This window comes from Culex pipiens, chromosome 2, assembly GCF_016801865.2.
Source record: "Culex pipiens pallens isolate TS chromosome 2, TS_CPP_V2, whole genome shotgun sequence".
Classification (NCBI taxonomy): domain Eukaryota; kingdom Metazoa; phylum Arthropoda; class Insecta; order Diptera; family Culicidae; genus Culex; species Culex pipiens.
In genome coordinates, this window is record NC_068938.1 from 33,099,759 (window position 1) to 33,122,541 (window position 22,783).

A 22,783-nucleotide genomic window follows, 5' to 3' on the forward strand; every position below is an offset into this window, starting at 1 on the left:
CAAGTCTTGCGCTCTAAGGTTGAGATTGTCCCAGTAGTGAGAGAGCGGGGTCAAGGAAAAGAGGAAGAAAATAGAACCCTCTTGCAGAGAGCCACGAGACAAAGGAGATCTCGCAAGCTATTGCGACAGTCGCTATACTCTCTGATATTTTAGTGTAAGAATTATCAAATGATACTTTTTTTCTTTCATTCATTTGCAACCAGCGATGGAATAATCGCAAAAAAATCATTTTCGCCAGCGAACTTTCTTCACCCGCGAATGAGGGAGGAGGCAAATCACGCAAAAGAAAATCGCTCCCGAACTTTTCAAAAAAAAAAAAAATCAATCTGCTGATGATTTTTTGTGAATTTCCTTGTCAGCACCACTAAAAAATATTTATTTCACTTTGTTTACACACATTGCCTATCCACAAAAAGTGATCATTTTTCGACGTGTGACGTTACACTTGCAAGTGTAGTGGTGAAAAAGATGTTCCGCCGAATAATCAAGATTATGATTTTCTTTGATTCCTTTTACCGATCTTTCGTGCGCGTGAGAGGAGAGCCATGCTCGCTTCGGATTTTTTTCTCTTGATGAACGTCTAATGATTTTCTTTTGATGATGATTATTCTATCGCTGTTTGCAACACAGTGAATTTTATATCAAGCAAAAACAATGTGATTGAACCGATGTCAAAATGTAAACAAAGAGTCTATACTGCTCGTTCCAAATATAAACATCAACTGACGTGAGCAAAATAGACTCTTTGTTGACACTTTGACAATGGCCCATTTACATTGTTTTGTGTTTACTAGCGACACCAACAGTTTTGTTCCTACAATTTTAAATAAATAAAAGGCGCAGGCAATTTTCTGTTGCCAATAATTTGATTTTATAAATCATTATTGAAGTATGCTTTCATTTTTAAAATTACAGATTATGAATGATCCTTTTTTATACATACATTTACATATTTTGTATTACAAGGAAAGTAAAGATATTTAAATAAAAAAGATGTGTATTTCTTCTATTTTCTTGTTTTTTTAATAAATTATTTTTTTTAAATATATTTCAGAGCTATTTAATACTCTTATACTAAAGAACGGTGAACATGTGAAAAAGTAGTGCCTAGAAAAAAAATTGTAAAATTATACGATCAAGCATTTTCAATTGTAAAAAAAATCAATGTTATTCAAAGTTTCAGTCCGACAGACTTTTCTAACGCTAATGAAATTTAATTTAAAATAAAACCTTGTTTGATTATTTGTTCGAAATTCTCACAAAATAGTTTTCCTTAAACTAAAATAAATAAATGGTAAAAAAATAAAATCTGAAATAAAATTTGGACGGCCTAAAGAACAACAAATGTCTTTTTGTTCAAATTTTTGTGAAAATAAAAAAAATAGGAAGTACACAAACTTGGTTTTGGATATATTCAATATTTTTGAAATTATTTTAAAAATATTGAAAAAAACATTGTTTTCTTTTCCTTCCAAGAAACAGCTAAGCGACAAAATTGATGGAATCATTATAAGCGGATATAAAAATTAGCTTTTTCAGAGTTTGGAAATGAAAAAAACTGTAATAATCAGTAACTAATTATTTTATTTTTTTAGTATTTTTATGCATAATTAAAATTTGTTTTCCGAAAAATGGTTTAGTTTCTTTAGAAGAGTGGTTGCAAATTAGAAGGAGCAAATGAGGGTGTTTAACGATTGAAGTAATATTGAAAATCTAACTTTTAAGAAATAATTTTAGGAATTTAGTTTGTCTTTAAGAAAGTTGTTGGGCTTGCCAATTGAAGCAACTTTGTCGAAGACATCAAAATTTTATCTCGTAATCTACGCCTTCTACGACCAAATTTATAGAAAGTATCTGAGAAATCCGTTTTTTTGGATGTGGCAATTCAGGGTAAAGTTGTAGGGAAAAGGGATGTTTAGGGCACTTTAAGAGTTAAAAAAAAAACCTTTTTTTTTGTTTTTTGACAAGTCATTTCGAATTAAGGGTTAAAATTTACACCCATTTTAAGGTAAAAAAGATGCAAACTTGAAGCTTAAATATCTCGAAAAGGCGCAGGCCTAATTTTAAGCGCCAGGTTGCATTTGGATAGATTCTGCACTTCAAACGCTGAAAAAATCTCATGAGTGTTTTCTTTAAACTTGGGAAATCTTCATTTTTTAAATGTCTAATTTTCAAAGGAAAAATGTATGGGACCACCCTAACGAAATCCGAAAATTTTCCACTTGTATGTTATTCCTTCACATCGCTTTTTTGGTCAGGTTTTGAGTTTATATGATAATTTAACATAAAGTACAAGAATCATTATTCACAGTTAGAACAGTCAAAATATAGAAGGATGAAAAAATTTAAGGTTGAATATTACCACTATTTAGATTTTAACCTTGCCTCAATTCGAATCTGGAACCAGTTTTTTTTAATGTGTTTTTAAGTTAAACATCACTGATTTTAGTCTCAAAAATTATAAATTATTCAAATATTCGAACACATTCAAAGCTCTATTTCATAATTCAATTCATAATGGGATAATTCTATAACATAGGATCAGATTTTTGAAAAAAAAAACAAAAATCAATTGAGCATTAAACACAAGCCCAACAATCACCGCTCAAAATTTCAATTCATTCAAAACAACTGCCACTTCACGTGCGCCCGTATTCCACATTCTTGAGAGAGCATTGAAATGACGACGATGACTGTGGAACATTGCTCCCCAAAAGAATCGATTGGCCAAACATGGAACCCCACCCCATCATCCTGCTGGGTGAAGTTTGCTTTCAGATTCAAGAAGTGGATGCAGGTATCGGAAATGAAATGGGCTGTAATTTAAAGCAGATGAAAACTGGAATTTGGTATGCCGTTTGAAAATATCGGTCAATTTGGCTCTCGGTGGGGAATTGTTGAGGCAGCAGGTCAGAGTTGTGAAAATATTGAAATTTAATTTCATAAAAATATTCGAAAGATTTGATTTCTTATGATGAATGGCATCAAATTTCATATTTTTAAAATCAAATTTCCATCACTGTCCCATTTTTCAGCACAAACACACACAAAAAAACGCTCCTCACTCGGACTCGGAATAACCTGTCGAACCTGGTTCCGGTCCAGTTTGGCCGGACCTATCCCAGCAACTATGCAAACATTCACGGAACTGGACCGTAGCATGTGAGGGGGATTGGGTTCTCCTTTGGACAAACATTTGCCTAGTTGCCAGGCCGGCCTCAAATAATGAAATGTGATTTGATGTTTTGTTCGGTCGGCAAATTGTGCGGAAAATGTGATGCCCAGTGATCAGGAGCAGAAGAAACGGAACGAAGGAAAACTAGCTGAGCCAGGTGATTTTCTTGTTTGGATTTGGGAGAGAGAGGGGCGTTTTTACAAAGGGGTTGGGGGAAAAGTAAATAGATTTGGAGTTGAAGTGGAATCGACCGGGTTTTGTCGAGCAGCTATTTTTAGATTGGCTTAGGTTTGCTGGAAGGAATTACTTGGACTGGAAAAATGTTTTTGAAATTTATGTCAGCATGAGTTGAAAACGAATTTCTTTTCATTAGTTGAACTTTGAAACAAATCAATTTGCAAGTTAATTTATAACTTCAGTCAACATCAATTTACATTTTAATCCATTGGATTAGTCTTACTAGGAACGTTCAACTTCACGCTGAAAAGTGATTTATCCAGCTACTGTCGAGTAGAGTGACAACTTTTTTTCTTTTCCGCATTTTCCCCGGAAGGGATATGGAGATATCACTAAACGAGCAAAAATTTTCCCATTTTTACTTTCCACAGTGGAACAAAAAAAAAAGTATCCTTTATTCTCCGTCGAATCACACTCCCGGGACATCAGCCAGTGCTAATTCCGTGCAATTTTGTCCACCCCTCTTCCATCAATGGGGATGAAAATATAGCAGGGGGTGAGGGAAGTGCCAGCAAATCTGCGAGATTAAATCTACATCGCACGCCTTTGCATGAGGCCAGCCCGGGAGAGAGGAAAAAAATATTTATTTTATTTTCGCTGCAAATTACGTAAATGTATTTGTCCCTCCAATCCCTTCCCCCATCCTCCTGACAAGCGAAATGGGGGAAACCGTGAAAGTGGATATCAGATGGACAGCTTGATGGGAGGTGGAAGTGGGCGGAAATGACACGTATGCAGAAGGAAAACAGTTTTTTGAAAACTTTTCTTTTAGTAAATAACTGGCATTACAAAAAATTGTGTAAAAAGCCTAAAACATAAAACATAAAACATAAAACATAAAACATAAAACATAAAACATAAAACATAAAACATAAAACATAAAACATAAAACATAAAACATAAAACATAAAACATAAAACATAAAACATAAAACATAAAACATAAAACATAAAACATAAAACATAAAACATAAAACATAAAACATAAAACATAAAACATAAAACATAAAACATAAAACATAAAGCATAAAAATAGCAAGACTTACACATAAACAATTCTCCACTAAAACTGGAAATGGATTTAATTTATATTTTTTTATTTGGCTCAAACATTGTGGAGTCTTTCCCTATGACCAAAGAAGCCATTTTGGGCAATTTCAATGCATTGGTTCACCCATACATGGCTCCATACAATTTTGGCAGCTGTCCATACAAAAAGGTACGTATCTGTTCAAAAATCTGCAACTTTTGATGGAATTTTCTGATCCATTTGGCAAAGTTGTAGATTTGCCGATCTTAAAATTAGGTTTTTATAACAAAAAATAAATTTCATAATTTTTTTTAGCCATAGAGAAATGTAGACAAAATTTTGCCAGCGAAATACGATTTTTCAAAATAAGCATGAGCATGAGCATGAGAGACCACCCATGGTTGTCCTTCTCCGTTGCTGAACAGGACCGTAATATCCTATCAATACAACCGGTCATACGCTTAAACGATCTAATGGTGTTTCCCTTATCAACAGCATGTATGAATGCGTTGAAAAGATAAAACATCAAGATCATTAAAACTAGATCTGAAGCAAATAGGTAACAGTCATTGGCCACCAACGGCGTCCGCCATGTCAGTTTGTAGATCTCGGGGGGATTGGGACGGGAATGTTAGTTAGCACAGGTTGCTACAAAGGGTGGGTTCTATACGATATCCACACCCCCACGTGTGCCGGAAAACTACTTCTACTTGGGATTTTGTTAGTGGGAAAGGGTAATGGCCAGGATTCATCATAAAGGATGATGATGCGACCCAATAATCAATAAATTTTGTTTAATGATGTGATGTATTATGCATTCTCAAGGCAAACAGTCGGAGGATGCGGATGAGATTATTCCCGGTTATTTGGTGTTGAGTTTAGCATAAATGATTCAATCTTAGACAGCCGGCTGTGGAAAGATAAAACCAAATAAAATGCGAAAACGCGAAACCGCTCGGACCGAAAAACACACACAATCGGGGGGGAAACAAAGACGGAAACGGCAACGAAAATCCGGCTTGTTTACCGCAACACGAACCGTTCAAATTCTCCAAAGCAACTGTCAAACATCCCGAAATCACCCGGACCGAAAAACACACACAATCGGGGGGGAAACAAAGACGGAAACGGCAAAGAAAATCCGGCTTGTTTACCGCGACGCGAACCGTTCAAATTCTCCAAAGCAACTCCGAAATACGATTTTTCGAAATAATTAGAAAAAATAGAAATTTTACATGAAAATTCAAGTGAAAAATATGATCTTTACCAAAAAAAAATATTTTGAAAATTTTGTAATCTAGACTAACATTTAAAAAGGGTCAAACATTCAATATTACGCTCATTTGAAATGTTAGTCTTGATTCCAAAATTTTCAAAATATTTTTTCGAAAAGATTATAAAATTTTCGCAAATATTTCATTTTTCAACATTGGAAATTGGAACATTACTAGTAGAAATCAGGTAAATTTGGGTTGGAAACATTTGATTTGAGGTCAAATATGTAGTGTAGAGTCTCTTGAGGCACATTCATAAGAAATTTTATGGATATGAATATGAACCCATCGAATTCCATCGACTTTTCTGAAGAAAAATCCTATAAAATCGAAAAAAAAAATTTCAAAAAAAAAGTTGCTTTAGACCCCCCGACAAAATATTTCGCCGGACCTCGCAAAATGTCGGGAAAGAGCCCTTCTTTCATGGTGCCAAATATCAGACTTGCCGAATTTTTGCCTTCCTCACCTTACTGAGGAAAGGCTATAAAATCACTCGAAAAATGAACTTATCAATTTGACCTCGTAGACCCACCTTCACGTATACATATCGACTCAGAATCATGTTCTGAGCAAATTTCTGTGTGGATGTGTGTAATTATTATCTCCGGACTGGATGAACGGATTTTGGCCGTATTAGTCTCATTCGATCCATCTTGGGGTCCCATAGGTCTCTATTTAAAATCAGCAAGTTTAGTTAAGTACTTCAAAAGTTATGCTTAACGGTACACATCAACCATAGCTTTTGCACCCAGATTTCTGTTACAGACATTTTAGTATTATCAATACTACGGGAACTATCGATATATTTTTTTATTCATCCCCTAAATTACTGTCTTCGTAGTTATTTACAACAAAGTTTGACTATTTTTACAATCAGATTCTTGCAGGATTGGGTCCGTAAGTTTGACAATTTTGGTATAAAAAGACAACAACTTCCTTGGTTGCTGTGCACCCTTAAAAAACGATTTTGGCGTATGTCCGGAAGATTGTAAAAAGGGTGGTTTTTGCAAGAAAACCTATCATGTTATACATTTTCAGAAAGGTATTAAAAAGACATTTCCAATGAGCCCAAAAAACTGAAGATTTGACAACCCTATCAAAAGTTATTAGCACTTAAGTGTTATTTATACACTTTTTGGAGGCCGGATCTCAGATATTTCAAAAAAGGTGTCCGGGTCCATCATGCGACCTGTCGTTAGTTAGATAATCAAAAGACCTTCCAAATGAGCCTAAAACATCGAGGATCTGACAACCCTATCAAAAGTTATTAGCACTTAAGTGTTATTTATACACTTTTTGGAGGCCGGATCTCAGATATTTCGATGAAAATGATGTCCGGGTCCATCATGCGACATGTCGTTAGTTAGATAATCGAAAGACCTTCCAAATGAGCCTAAAACATCGAGGATCTGACAACCCTATCAAAAGTTATTAGCACTTTAGTGTTATGTCGGGACCGTGGTGTAGGGGCAAGCGTGATTGCCTCTCACCCAGTCGGCCTGGGTTCGATCCCAGACGGTCCCGGTGGCATTTTTCGAGACGAGATTTGTCTGATCACGCCTTCCGTCGGAAGGGAAGTAAATGTTGGTCCCGGACTAACCTGAAAAAGGTTAGGTCGTTAGCTCAGTCCAGGTGTAGGAGTCGTCTCCCTGGGTCCTGCCTCGGTGGAGTCGCTGGTAGGCAGTTGGACTAACAATCCAAAGGTCGTCAGTTCGAATCCCGGGGTGGATGGAAGCTAAGGTGTAAAAAGAGGTTTGCAATTGCCTCAACAATCAAGCCTTCGAACACCTAGTTTCGAGTAGGAATCTCGCAATCGAGAACGCCAAGGCAATGCTGTAGAGCGAATAATTTGATTTTTTTTTTTGATTTTTTGTTATTTATACACTTTTTGGAGGCCGGATCTCAGATATTTCGATGAATATGATCTCCTGGGCCATCATGCGACTCATCGTTAGTTAGATAATCGAAAGACCTTTCAAATGAGCCTTAAACATCGAGGTCTGACAACCCTATTAAAAGTTATCAGTACTTAAGTGTTATTTATAGACTTTTTGGAGGCCGGATTTCAAATATTGTGATAGAAATATTGTCTGAATTTTCCATGCGAACTATCGTTGAATAGGTTTTTTATCAGACCTTGCCGATGAGCCAGAAATATTGAAGGTCTGCGAACCCTATCAAAAGAAATGAGTAATAAAGTTGATTTGTTAAACATGTTAAGGGGGAATGTTGCTATTTTTACTGAATGTATTGACTTTATGAATGTGAGAAAGGCACCAACCACCTATTGGGTGGATTAAGTAACGTTTTTATCTTAATGTTCTCGGAAAAATACACCGTGAAATAACACTTAAGAGCTCATAACTTTTGATGAGGTTGTCAGATCTTCAATCTTTTGAACGCGTTGGAAAGGTCTTTCAAATCTAACAATATATAGCATGACGGGTTTTCTTACAAAAACCCCCCTTTTTACAATCTTCCAAAGTTTAGCTGAAATCGTTTTTTTAGCATAACTTTTGGAGTACTTTTCTAAACTTCATAATATTAACTAGGGTCTTGTGGGACACCAAGACGGATCGAATGAGACCAAAACGGTCCAAATCGGTTCAGTCAGTCCGGAGATAATCGTGTGCATATTTTTCGGTGCACGGACTTACAGACATACACACGCACAGACATTTGTTCAGTTTTTGATAATGAGTCGATAGGTTTACGTGAAGGTTGGTCTACGAGGTCGAATAAAGAAGTTCATTTTTCGAGTGATTTTATAGCCTTTCCTCAGTAAGGTGAGGAAGGCAAAAACACAGCCAAAGCAAACCTCTAAAAAATTATATTTTTAAAAACATTGGCAATGAACATAAAATAAGTCAAACTTCCAAACTTTAAATTGTCTATAATATTATTAGTTCTTCGTTCCAATGCTTTTAAAAGATTCAAAATTTGTTGAAAAATGGATTTTTGGCGATTTTTAAGATCAAAGTTAATTTAAAAATCGGAAAAAAAATTTCCGTTTATTTTTTTTCTGAATAGGCCACATCATTACTTACTTTACCTATCAAAAATTATAAATAAATCAATTTTCGGGTTTTCTGGAGAATTGCTCACCCGTTGTTTATACGTCATTGAAATTTAAACTTTTTTTTATATAGAATCGCAAATCTCTGAAAAACTTCTCCTCACCCTCAGCGCCATAACAATGAAAATAGCGGAAATGAAATTAAAATAGCATCACCGGATTTCGAGTGGCGCACGTCGGAATAAAAGTGATTTCACAGCTCCTCCAACCCAAACGAATAAATCGCTCCGTGTGGCTTATCGATTCAACTGGTCCTGCGGAGGCGTCGGAAAATCGGAAGCATTTCCCTGTATCTGATGCCACCACCACCCCAAGGCCAGACACCAGCTGACTGACTGAAACGTGTAAAGTGTGCATTCCAGTGCAAATATCAGTTTCTGGTTTACCGTGAAAAAAAAAGAGGGAGGAAAAATAATTTCCAGCGAAAAACAACAGCCCACACTCGGCAAACATTTTCCCAAATAAATAAATTAAATGCGGAAATTTAAGGGCCACATTTGTAGCGGACCAGCCACTCTCTGCTTGCATTTTTTCCCTCTTCCCCCCGTTTTTCCATGGGCCACCACCGCCGAATGCAATCCAGAAAAGCCCAACTTTTGATGATAATGGGGGTGCGCGCATTTTCGGTGCACGTGGTCCTCGCTGGTTGCATGCGATATCAAACATCAGAGAGTCATTTTCGCGTGTGTGCTGCCCAAAACCCACCTCGAACCCATTTTGGTCAGCAAAGTTTTCACCGCAGGAAAAGCGTTTTCCCGGTTTTTCGGTGCTTCTGAAGTGGACGGAGGGGGTTGCACTTGTTGTGTGCCTGATGTTGGTCGGTGCGATTATAGCAGTTCTGGCTGGTAGGAGCACATGGGCACAAACAAACATACACACAGAGACGTACTTACAAATGCATTCGTAGTAAGTAGCAAACAAACGGGGCTCGTTCAAGTGAAATATACGGGCGAGTTATGGGGTAAGATGGATTTTTGTTGTGTGACAAGAGCCTTGATAGACAGGTTTATTTTTTGTACGGTATGTCCACGTATCCTACCTCCTCTGTAGATTCTGCACGGAGAAAAAAGAGTTCTCTAAATCGTGAACAAGCGTTCATGAAATTCGGAACCACGAACAAAGTGTTCAAATTTCATGGTACGTTTTTCAAAATCGTACCATGGAATTTGAACACTTTGTTCGTGGTTCCGAATTTCATGAACGCTTGTTCACGATTTTGGGAACTCTTTTTTCTCCGTGTGTGAAATGTAATCCGTTCACAGAATCCCCTCTGTGGTTAATGCAACGCAGTAGGTCTGGCCGAGAGATATACATTCTCGAACGTCTATGTTTCAAGTTTATTTCACCCTGCTTGTCCCCTTTGAAGAAAGCACCGCCAGTGAAACCACACTTGGACGACGTCGAGAGTTCGCGAACTACGTCCGCTTGCCGGCATCCAACTCACACATACTCGCATGAACACCACTTACACAAAATGAAAATTAAAAATTAATGCGAGGAAATTAAATAAACACATTCTAAAACTATAAATTACAAACGAGTGCCAGCCACGGCGGGAAAACGTTTGTTGTGCCAAATGGTTTGTAGGTTTGGTTGAACCATGAAGTGAAAAACAACGTGGACGCAGGTTGAGGTCTTATGGAAGGGTTTCTATTGGTGGAGTTGGTTTGTCTTGTTGGTGTTTGAGAAATTGGAAGGTGAAGTATAAAGATGAGATTTTTTGATAGAAGATACTTTTAACAGTCAGTTTTCAACAGTTTATTTTTTTTCCTTTCCTGAACTAAATTATTATCAACTCCGAAAAACCTGCTAGAAATCTGATCCAGCAAAGTATCGAGTTGAAACATTGAAGCCCACAGCACTGTTTACCGTTGGTGTTCCAGTCTTTCCCGAAGTCTCGTTTCACCTTTTAGCGGAATAGAACCCGGGAGGATGGTGACGCAAAGGTAAATATTTAACCTTCGGGAGCGCCTGTCAACGATATCCAGTGCCACGCTGGGAAAAGTTCCATCATCGTCAGCTTCGGATGGCGGTGGGCTTAAAATATGAAGTTGGCGTATTTTTTGCAGCTTATGTAAAAAATAGCTGATTCATTGCAAAAAATATATAAAAAAAAAACAATTTTATTTTAAATCATGATAGATCATCAATTTAATAGTTTTATTGATGAATAATCAAGATACAACAAGATATTTTGAAGTGCATAACAGAGTTTTGGAGTTCCTTTCAGCTGTGTGTTGCATCATAATCCATTTTAGAACAATTATTTCTTTAACTAAGGCACTAGCAGAGTCAGAAAAATAAAAAATAAAACTTACAACAAATAAGTTCATAAAAATGCTTAAATTTAAACCAAGCGATTTTGAGGTCTTTTTTAAATTACTCATCATTGAAGAGTCATCAGCTATATATTGAAAGCGACTATGAGTTTATCTTAATACAACAATTACAACAATATTCCAAATCTTCAGAATGAATAACGGTTAACAAAACTCCATGAGAGTTTCCATTAAAGAAACACAAAAATTATATTTAAAAATTTTATAAAGAGTTTAAATAGAAAATAATGTCTTAATTAACGTTTTAAATGTTTTTGAAAATTTAAATTTCCACAATAAAAAACTTGAACATCATTTGTAAGCATTTCAGAATAGATTGCACAACGTTTTTTTATGGCTTTTAAAAATCACTCGAAAAATGAAATTCCTGATTTGGCCTAATTTCCTAAAAAGGCTGGTTATTATACAGCAATTCCCCACGAAAACAGCATGGAAAAAAACAAAAGTTCTCGGGTCGGGCTCAAAATTTTTCTGGGGGTTCCCTGGCCGAAATAATTAGACCCGTATTTTTTTGTTTGGCCATTAGGGTGGCCTACGCCGTGTTAAGTTGGTCTGAAAAATGGCCATTTTCGTCGATTTTCGCAAAAACCAGTTTTTTCGAAAAATCATAACTCCTCGTCATTTTAACCGATTTCAATTGTCTAATACGTCTTATACGAAAATAAAATCCATGTTTTTTGACGCGCCGCGCGCAAAAACCGGAGAATGACGAAATTGGCAAAAAATCAACTTTTTTCACTAAAACTGCGATAACTTCAAAATTTCAGCGATGACCTATACATGTCTGGGTACCAAAAGTTGCGTCTTTTAATTACAAAAATTTTGGTACCCAGACATGTATAGGTCATCGCTAAAATTTTAAAGTTATCGCAGTTTTAGTGAAAAAAGTTGATTTTTTGCCAATTTCGTCATTCTCCGGTTTTTGCGCGCGGCGCGTCAAAAAACACGGATTTTATTTTCAAAAAATCATATCTCGGAATCCTGTTAATGAACTCCTCCCATTTTTTAGTATGTTATGTAAAAATGTCCGGGGAATCCGATAAAAAAATTTCCAGACATAGGCTCTTTGGTCCAGACACCGCCAAAACGGCATTTTAAAGTTTCATACGCCCTTTTCATATGTTAGGCTAGATTTTTGAAACTTCTTACTATTTTTCTTTGAAAGGCCAACTTATCACCTTTCATTTGCGTATAAGACAATTGAAATCGGTTAAAATGACGAGGAGTTATGATTTTTCGAAAAAAGTGGTTTTTGCGAAAATCGACGAAAATGGCCATTTTTCAGACCACCCTAACACGGCGTAGGCCACCCTAATGGCCAAACAAAAAAATACGGGTCTAATTATTTCGGCCAGGGAACCCCCAGAAAAATTTTGAGCCCGATCCGAGAACTTTTGTTTTTTTCCATGCTGTTTTCGTGGGGAATTGCTGTATAAGAAAATCCATTTTGGCGTCATCCATAAAGTATGTCACGCTCTAGGGGGGGAGGGGGGTCTGAGCAAGTGTGACATTGCGTGTTGTAAGTATAGGAAAAGCGTGACAAAGGGGGGGGAGGGGGTAAATTTTGGCTGATTTTAGCGTGACGTACTTTATGGATGAAGCCTTTGCTATACATTTTTGGAAAAGGTATTTAACGACACACCAAGTTGGAGCCCCATGGGGAAAATTTATTTTTTTGCGTTTGCGTCGCCAAAAAATCAGGAACAAAAATTTTGGCAAAATAAATACATTCACGCTGTTGTGCACATTCCAATCTACGTTGTGGTGAAATTTGGAATGATTTGGTGACTTTTTGTGAAAACTGGACCAATTTCCGTGAAAAAGTCCGAAAAACTTAAAATCTATGTTTTTTGCTTTCGCTAACGCCTCCAAAAGATTGAAGATCTGACAACGCTATCAATAGTTGATGTTGTGTTTTCGGTGATTTTGAAACCGCCTTGAGTCAGGGGTATTAAAAAACACCCCTAAAGCAAAAACTGAAAATTTGGTTTAATGGACCTTTTAAAAAAAACGGATTTTTTTTAAATGGCCTATAAGCTATTGTCTTTCATATGTTTATAGGAACTTAAAAAAAACCCTTGATTTGTAGGTTGAAAATACATTAATTGAAAAAATATATAAATGTGAGGAGGGAATCAACCACCTTGCATCTTACAAAAATCAGGCTCAAGTTTCTATAATATTTCTGTCTGTTTTTTTACGTTCTATTAAACTTAAGTGTAGTTCTTGAAAAATAAAGCATTTGTGTAGTAAATTGAATTCAATAGTCATTTCAATGTTTTTATTATTTCAACATTATATGTTTTTGCTTATGTAATCTTTATGTGAGTTTTCCACATATTATAAATTATTTTAATTTTTTTAGTTTTTCCATGTTTCTATACTTTAACAATTCTTCAAAAATACTTTCATGAAACAAAGTCTGGATTAAAAGTTATATCGGTTTTTAGATTTTTTTAAGTAAGTTGTTTTAATTCTTTCAATATACTTTTTATTGCATCGACATTTTGATATTTTCTTTTTTGTGAGTTTTTCCATTCTTCAAAACATGAGAAGTATTTTTAAATATTTATGTGTTAAAGTCTGAATTCGTCCTTAATAATTGTTTTTGTGATATTTTTATTATTTTTCTTTCAATTATTCAAAAAATTATGTTATCTTCTTTATGGTGCAAGAAATAAAAATAAAATGATGGAAAATCTTAAGAGATACCCCCTGGTTTGATTCCTTAAGTAAAAATAAGTAACTGCAAATTTTGAGCCAAATCGGTTAAGGTATAAGGGTGGCTTTTTTTCGTTGAAGTTTGTATGGGAGAAATCGCAAACATGTATAGAGAAAAGCAAAAAATTACAACAGATCATTGTCAAGTGTGAGATTCATGAGTAAAATTTTAAATCAAACCCCTTAAACCTTTACCGATTTCGCTAAAAAAAGTCCTAAAGAATCGAATCAAGCGGTATTCGTGAGGTCGTTTTTTTTTCTGTCGCCATAGTCTTTATTCAGTTAAATATGTGTGGTTTTTTATTCTTTCAAATATTAGAATTTTCATTAAAGTTTTATGAGATATAGCCTGAATTAAAATTTATTTTAAAGAATTTTTTTTTTCATTCAGCTTTTTGTTCATTTGGCCTTTTGTCAACATTCGACCTTATGTCCTTTTGAACTTTTGTCATTCGACTTTATGTCTTTTTAGTTTTAATATTTCTTGATACTTAACAACCATGATTTTCTTCTGAAGTATCATGTTTTTACACTTAATTTATTGGAAGTCATGATTTTCATAAATTTTCATCAATTCAAACCCACCGCGAAACTCATTTCGCCGAACCGCTGGCAAAAGTTTCGAATATCGATAAGGTCCTTGGCGCCGGAGATTTGCTGTCATCGATTCCCCCAGCCAGTTATGATGGCTGGGAGTTAGACGGCACCGGGTACGGAGCTTCATCGCTCCTCTCTCTCTGGAGCATAAAGACGAACCTCATGGTTTGATGAAATCGATACATTCCTAGTGCTGCCGCTAGATTCCCTCAGTTTCACGGTGCTTCATCACGCGGGAAAGTTGACTTTGTTTCACGGAAAATTATTAATTTGAGCTGGTATAAATTGTTATTGAGATATTTTTCGTAAGTGGGATCGTTGAAAAGATTCATTTCCCTGAAATTTCTAATTTTAGTTCAATTTTCCCTCCGTGCACATAATTCACACAGTCTCGCCCGTTAATGTAAACTTAATGAAGATTGAGCAAATAATCATCCAATTTGTCGGCTCAATAGTTTGTTGATGTGCTTACGGCAGTCTCCTCGTAGGTTCACCTACTTGCCCCTAGGCCGTAGACACCAGGGTTTCACCTGTTCAAGAGTTGAGCAAACACTTGCCAGCCCTTTGGGGGGGAAAACGGGTTTCGTGTTTCGTGCGTAAACAAATTTCGGTCACCGGTAATCCATTTTGCACGCCCATCATCGAGAGACCGCAGCGCCCAGAGTCCTCGGAGTGCATCATGATGTGGGCTGAAAAGTTTCGTTCGTTTTCCTTTTCGACGAATCCACTTTCCGAATGCGACCGCAGCCTCTCTAATACAATTCATCAATTTAGAGGGTGTTTAACCCTCTACAACCCAACCTCGCCTTTAGATGGGCTTCGATTTAAAAAATCGCCAAAAATCCATTTTTCAACCAATTTTTGATCTTAAAAAAGCATTCGAAAGAACTCTTAAAATTTTAGAAAATTTATGGGTTGGAAGTTTTACTTGTTTTATGTGACTTTGCCAATGTTTTTAAAAATGTAATTTTTTTAGGGGTCAACTTTGGCTGTGTTTTTTACTAACATTTCCTATATTTTAAGTAAAAAGAAGTATGCAGTAATTTTTCTAGTGTCTCAGACTATGTCTCTACGCATTTTTTTTACAACTTAAATGATATTGGTGCCATTTTATAGCAGAAAATGTGAAAACAGGCAAAAAATTGAAAAAGTGACTGTAAAAACATGTAATGATAGGAGGTGGAAGAATAGGCCAAATACTACCAAAAACAAACATAAAATAAACAAGATAAATGCAAATTAAAATACTAAAATGAAACAAGAAAAACATAAAACAAGAGAAGTAAAGTTTTTCGTAAAACAACAGTTGCTCAAAATGACCTCCTGAACACGGGAAAAATACAAATTTTCGAAAAGAAAATTTGGGCAGTAGAGGGTTAAGGTCGCTTTCCAGTTCGACGAAATTTTGACTGAATTTAACGAGAGTGAATAATCACCAAAAACGAATACATCAGAAGGTCGACATTGAAGAGGACCAAACGAGGGCGTTTTTGGGCAGGAGTCTAGTCATTGTGACTTAAAAGTTTCACTGTCGCGTTGATGTGGGTTTCACCGCTAAAAGTTCTACGAAATTGGGATTTGCCAATCGAGTTAGTGGCATGGAAAGTTTAAACAGTTTCTTGAGAAATTATTCGAGCTTAAGTTGAAAGAGACGTTGAGTTTACGAGGGTAAAACACTTTTGTTTACGCAAGAAAAATCATACTTTCAAAATCTTAAAGATCAAAAAAATACCACTTACGATAAAGGAACAATCTTTGTTAAGCTTGAAACACTGTTTTGGTTTTTGATTTGGCCGAATACACGGACGCTAAAAACAAGCGGAATCATACGTTGAATAACAATTCTTTTCAAAAGAGTTCTCTTTTTTTAATTTTTTTTTTGTATTTTTTTGTTTTCGCTTTGCTAGCAAAAAAATATTGAAAAAGTATTTTTACTCACAGATTGTAATGTACATCCGCCATGTTGGGGCGGTAGCTGAGGGCAGCCTTGAGGGCCTCCTTGGCCTCCTGGTGGCGACCCTGCGCGCTAAGGACACTTCCTAGGTTTCCGAGTGCTGTAAAGAGAAGGCGAAAAAAAAAAAGAAACTCGTTGAGTGAGGACGTCATCAGGTACTTCATCACATTACATTAGCATCTATATTGGCCCTCTTCTCCGTGGTGTTATAGAAGAAGAGAGGCACGGAAAACCATGGCGCGTAACTAAGTGAGAGGTGTTTATAACTTGGCAATTAGCGAAATTATCACTCATAAAATTGCACGGTATCATTTCGAAGGGGCGACGGAAGAGGGAATTGAGAAAGGAGGGAGTTACACTTGACGACATCGTAATTATTGTTATCGCTTGGTGAAGCGCGACGACATATACTTTTAGCAGGTCCTGCTGGTGTGCAGGGCTAAGAAACTCACTTTCACAGACGTGAGAAGATTTATAACATTTTTGTATTTTTTTCGAAGCAGTTTTTTTCTGCTAATTATGCAATTTTTCAAGTTTTCATTCCTTATTCTTCATGCCTCTTTCCTCATTCAACATTCCACATTCCTTATTCCTCATTCCTCATTCCTCATTCCTCATTCCTCATTCCTCATTCCTCATTCCTCATTCCTTATTCCTCATTCCTCATTCCTCATTCCTCATTCCTCATTCCTCATTCCTCATTCCTCATTCCTCATTCCTCATTCCTCATTCCTCATTCCTCATTCCTCATTCCTCATTCCTCATTCCTCATTCCTCATTCCTCATTCCTCATTCCTCATTCCTCATTCCTCATTCCTCATTCCTCATTCCTCATTCCTCATTCCTCATTCCTCATTCCTCATTCCTCATTCCTCATCCCTCATTCCTCATTCCTCATTCCTCATTCCTCATTCCTCATTCCTCATTCCTCATTCCTCATTCCTCATTCCTCATTCCTCATACCTCATTCCTCATTCCTCATTCCTCATTCCTCATTCCTCATTCCTCATTCCTCATTCCTCATACCTCATTCCTCATTCCTCATTCCTCATTCCTCATTCCTCTTTCCTCATTCCTAAAAAAAAAAAAAAAAAAAAACTTTTAGCAGGTCCTGCTGGTGTGCAGGGCTTAGAAACTCACTTTCACAGACGTAAGAAGATGTAGAACTTTTTTTTTCCATTTTTTTCGAAGCAGATTTTTCTGCAAATTATGCAATTTTCAAGTTTTTATTCCTCATTCTTTATGCGTCATTCCTCATTCCTCATACCTCATTCCTCATACCTCATTCCTCATTCCTCATTCCTCATTCCTCATTCCATATTCCTCTTTCCATATTCCTCATTCTTCATTCCTCATTCTTCATTCCTCATTAAAAATTCCTTATTCCTCATTCCTTACTTCGCATTCCTCATTACTTACTCAACCCACATTCCTCTTTACTCATTCCTTGTTTCTTCTTCCATATTCTTCATTTTGAATATCTTATTTCTCAACCCACAGTTCTCTTTTGTGTGGCAAGTTATATTTTACCAATCTTCGAAAAAGTACTTCTTTTATCAGAGCTTCTTAGTTCTATTATAAACTTCATAATTTTACTGAAAAACTAAGAAAAAAAAATTGATGGAATGGAATGATCTAGTCTTTCAGTCAATTTATCTTAATTTAAAATTTCTAGATTTTTTCAAGTTAGGGCTACACATAATTTCAAGGAAAAATGACAAATGAGACAAATAAGAGTTATTCGACCAATGAGACAAATGAGAAAAATGAGAAAAATGAGAAAAATGAGAAAAATGAGAAAAATGAGAAAAATGAGAAAAATGAGAAAAATGAGAAAAATGAGAAAAATGAAAAAAATGAGAAAAATGAGAAAAATGAGAAAAATGAGAAAAATGAAAAAAATGAGAAAAAGGAAAAACTGAGAAAAATGAGAAAAATGAGAAAAATGAGAAAATTGAGAAAAATGAGAAAAATTAAAAATTAGAAAAATTAGAAAAATTAGAAAAATTAGAAAAATTAGAAAAATTAGAAAAATTAGAAAAATTAGAAAAATTAGAAAAATTAGAAAAATTAGAAAAATTAGAAAAATTAGAAAAATTAGAAAAATTAGAAAAATGAGAAAAATGAGAAAAATGAGAAAAATGAGAAAAATGAGAAAAATGAGAAAAATGAGAAAAATGAGAAAAATGAGAAAAATGAGAAAAATGAGAAAAATGAGAAAAATGAGAAAAATGAGAAAAATGAGAAAAATGAGAAAAATGAAAAAAAATTAAAAATGAAAAATGAGAAAAATTAAAAATGAAAAATGAGAACAATGAGAACAATGAGAAAAATGAGAAAAATGAGAAAAATAAGAAAAATGAGAAAAATGAGAAAAATGAGAAAAATTGATAAAAATGAGAAAAATGAGAAAAAGGAGAAAAACTAGAAAAATGAGAAAAATGAGAAATATGTAAAAAATGAGAAAAATGAGAAAAATGAGAAAAATGAGAAAAATGAGAAAAATTAGAAAAATTAGAAAAATGAGAAACATTAGAATAATAAGAAAAATTAGAAAAATAAGAAAAATGAGAAAAATTAGAAAAATTATAAAAATGAAAAAAAAGAAAAAAATGAGAAAAATTAGAAAAATTAGAAAAAAATAGAAAAATGAGAAATTTGAGAAAAATTAGAAAAATGAGAAAATTAAAAAAAATGAGCAAAATGAGAATAATAAGACAAATGAGAAAAATGAGAAAAATGAGAAAAATGAGAAAAATGAGAAAAATTAGAAAAATGAGAAAAGTGAGAAAAATGAGGCAAATTTTTAATAAGGAACAAATAAAATGTTGAAAAAAGATAATATTTTCCACATTGATTTTCTCACCACTGCCTCGCGCAAAACTGATGAGGTGACACTTCTTCACAGCTTGAAGTGGAAAGCTCGTGAAAAGTTTGCTCAACAACGCCGCCCTCCTTGGAAGGATCGCTTTCTGCGGTAAGTGCTCGAGTGAGGTGAGGTGCTGCTGATGGCCAAGTTGCGAAAAGAGGTGACTCCCGAGAAGACTCATTACCATTAAGTTGGTCGCGCTCATTAATATTCCTCACGATCGAAAGCATCAGTCAAAGGGGGATGACGGTAGCTGATGAGTCATGATTTTTTCATAATGAAAGATGGAATTAATTTGCAAACTTCTTTGAAGCGATTTTTTTCGCCGAGATTGCTTCATCCCGAGCAGACGGAAATAACTTGGGAAGGTCAGTTTTTGATATTGTGAGAAGATCGAAATATGTTATTGGGATGATCGGATTAGTTGTTAAAATAACAAAAATCAATAACAAAGATTTGTTCGAAGAATAACTTAAACTGTTATTATGTTGTTATTGCAATAACAAACCAATAACACAGAAGGAATCATGAAGGAATAACAAGATTTGTTATTTTGTGCGGAGAGGTGGAGCAGCATAATAACAAAAAATGTTATTGAACTGGTATGTCTCCATAACAAAAAAAGTTATTGTTTTGCAGTTGCCATAACTCCTCTGTACTAGTCAGGGCTGCAGAGTCGGGGCTGCAGAGTCGGGTACCTCCAAGCGACTTTGAATCCATACTTTGAAGACAACTCCGACTCTGGATGCAGGATATGACGTCAACGACGACTTCAGCTCTCCAAAAATACCCGACTTCACAGATTCCGACTCCAAGTAAAAGTTGCTGAAAATTAGATGAATCCGATGCAGTCTCCGAGGTCACACTCCAGCTCGAACTTCAAAGTCAGCTCCGACTTCCTGGCTCTGTGAAAATAATAACAGTTTTTGTTATTCACACTTCAAAAATTCTCAATAAATAAATCAATTCCGTTAGGGAATATAACAAAATAAAAAAAAAGAACTCTCAAAAGTTAATTTATCGGATTAATTTTAGCTTGAAACCCCATTTCATGGTGAAATAATGACCCCGATGAAATTGGTCAAAATTATTTCATAGTTCTAGCCAATTTTAGTAAAATCCCTAAGGGGGTATATCAAATAATCAAAAAAATCAACTTTCAAAATTTCAACTTTTTAGAATAATTTTAGCTTAAGGACCCCATTTCATGGCCAAAATAATGACCCCGACGAATTTGGTCAAAATTATCCCATAGTTCTAGCCAATTTTAGCAAAGTCCCTTAGGGGGTATATCAAATAATTAAAAAAATCAACTTTCAAAATTTCAACTTTTTAGAATAATTTTAGCTTAAGGACCCCAGTTTATGGCCAAAATAATGACCCCGACGAAATTGGTCAAAATTATCCCATAGTTCTAACCATTTTAAACAAAGTCCCTTAGGGGGTATATCAAATAATTAAAAAAAATCAACTTTCAAAATTTCAACTTTTTAGAATAATTTTAGCTTAAGGACCCCATTTCATGGCCAAAATAATGACCCTGACGAAATTGGTCAAAATTATCCCATAGTTCTAACCATTTTAAACAAAGTCCCTTAGGGGGTATATCAAATAATTAAAAAAAAAATCAACTTTCAAAACTTCAACTTTTTAGAATAATTTTAGCTTAAGGACCCCATTTCATGGCCAAAATAATGACCCCGACGAAATTGGTCAAAATTATCCCATAGTTCTAACCATTTTAAACAAAGTCCCTTAGGGGGTATATCAAATAATTAAAAAAATCAACTTTCAAAATTTCAACTTTTCAGAATAATTTTAGCTTCAGGACCCCATTTCATGACCAAAATAATGATCCCGACGAATTTGGTCAAAATTATTCCATAGTTCTAGCCAATTTTAACAAAGTCCCTTAGGGGGTATATCAAATAATTAAAAAAATCAACTTCCAAAATTTCAACTTTTAGAATAATCTTAGCTTAAGGACCCCATTTCATGGCCAAAATAATGACCCCGACGAAATTAGACAAAATTATCCCAAAGATCTAAACATATTTAACAAAAGAAAAAATAATAACAGATTGTGTTATGGACACTTAGAAACTTTTCCATTTGTGCGATTTGTGGTAATTTTATTTCTAAGTCAGTATACCGAACGAATAACAAATTTTGTTATTAGGATAGTTTTTGAAATGTATAACATTTCCTCTTATTAGCGTGTTATTAAACATTTTCAATATAATATCACTTCAATACCATATTTTGTTATTTTATCAGAAACTGTTATTATTTTTTCTTCTTGAAGTTGAACTTCAGGATAAAATAATAACACTTTTTGTTATTTTAACAGGATTTGTTATTGAAATATTATTAATTTTGTTATTACCGTCTGCCCGGGATTCCTCCAATTACTTGAAATCACCTACCGTGTCAAAGTTTTTGCCCAATTAATGGGCAAATATTTTCGCCAATTATCGAGCGCAACCCTTTCTTTAACATTTTTCCAGCAAATTTTCGCACCTTAAAAAAGAGGTGGGTCAGAGAAAATCTCATCAATTTTCAGCGCCGCCAAAATGTCACTGAAACGACCCAATTTCGTCATCTTCGTCGGCGTCGTCATTTTAATTTGTCTGCCTCCGCCGGGGTCCTTTCTTTACTCTATTTACACGTGGCCCCTAATTAACATTTTTTCCGTACCTTCCCCGAAGCGAATCGGCACGGTTATGAAATATACGGCACGCTTAAAAATTTTCAAGGAGTGAAAATATGTCGGAAATTTCGGATTCGCGCTAAAAAAGAGGTTGAAAAGATTTTCTTCCTGAAAAAGGTCTGGCTGGGATTAAACTTATAATCAATTTCCTGAAGGAAGGTAGTAACCCTTACTCAGGAAGACGAGCGGTGTGCCCACCTGAAGTGCTTCACCTTAAGAAGACGAGGGTGAAGCTCTCTTTTTGGCTGGGAAGATTTCCGAAAGAAGGGAATGTCGACAAAAGTTTGAACGGTCATAAGTCAACATCTTGCCTCTCTCACTGGAAAACGATGTGCGGAAATGAGGAAAGTTTTGGGTGCTTTGGACAACAGGAAGCAATAAAAGGAAGATGGATTTGCTCGGAAATGGAAGTTTCGACATTCAGGTGATTTGAGGAGTTGTACTTGGACAGATTTGATTTATTGTTTGCTGTGGGGCGTTGTCTTGTTTAATCCTTAACTGATCTTTGAAAAAATGCTTCTATTTTTAGAGCTTCTTAATTTTATTAAAAATATAATTTTACTGAAAACTGGAAATTAACATGATTCATGAAAATGTTGAAACCTTATGTCTCCAATAAGTTATTACTTGCTAACTGGAAATCTCTTCTATCCTAAATATCCTCATCCCAAATTCGTATGTGATCCTCAAAATAGTTTTCCCATCCCAACTGGCCACCTCCACCGAACCAACTACGAACATGCAACAGTTCCACTTGGTCGTTCCGCGAAGCTCACGTCAGCCAGTCAGCTATCCAACAGGC

The 22,783-nt window shown here is 35.3% G+C and overlaps 1 protein-coding gene across 2 annotated transcripts in view; it reads right to left on the minus strand.

Annotated features, from left to right (window-relative positions):
- Window positions 1-22,783, minus strand: part of LOC120422038 (protein O-mannosyl-transferase TMTC2-like) — a 496,233-nt gene that overhangs the window by 170,514 nt on the left and 302,936 nt on the right. For both annotated transcript variants that reach the window (XM_052708782.1, XM_052708783.1), the window contains exon 6: window positions 16,388-16,502. In XM_052708782.1, coding sequence (XP_052564742.1) covers window positions 16,388-16,502 — 115 coding nt within the window. The remainder of the gene's footprint in view (window positions 1-16,387; window positions 16,503-22,783) is intronic.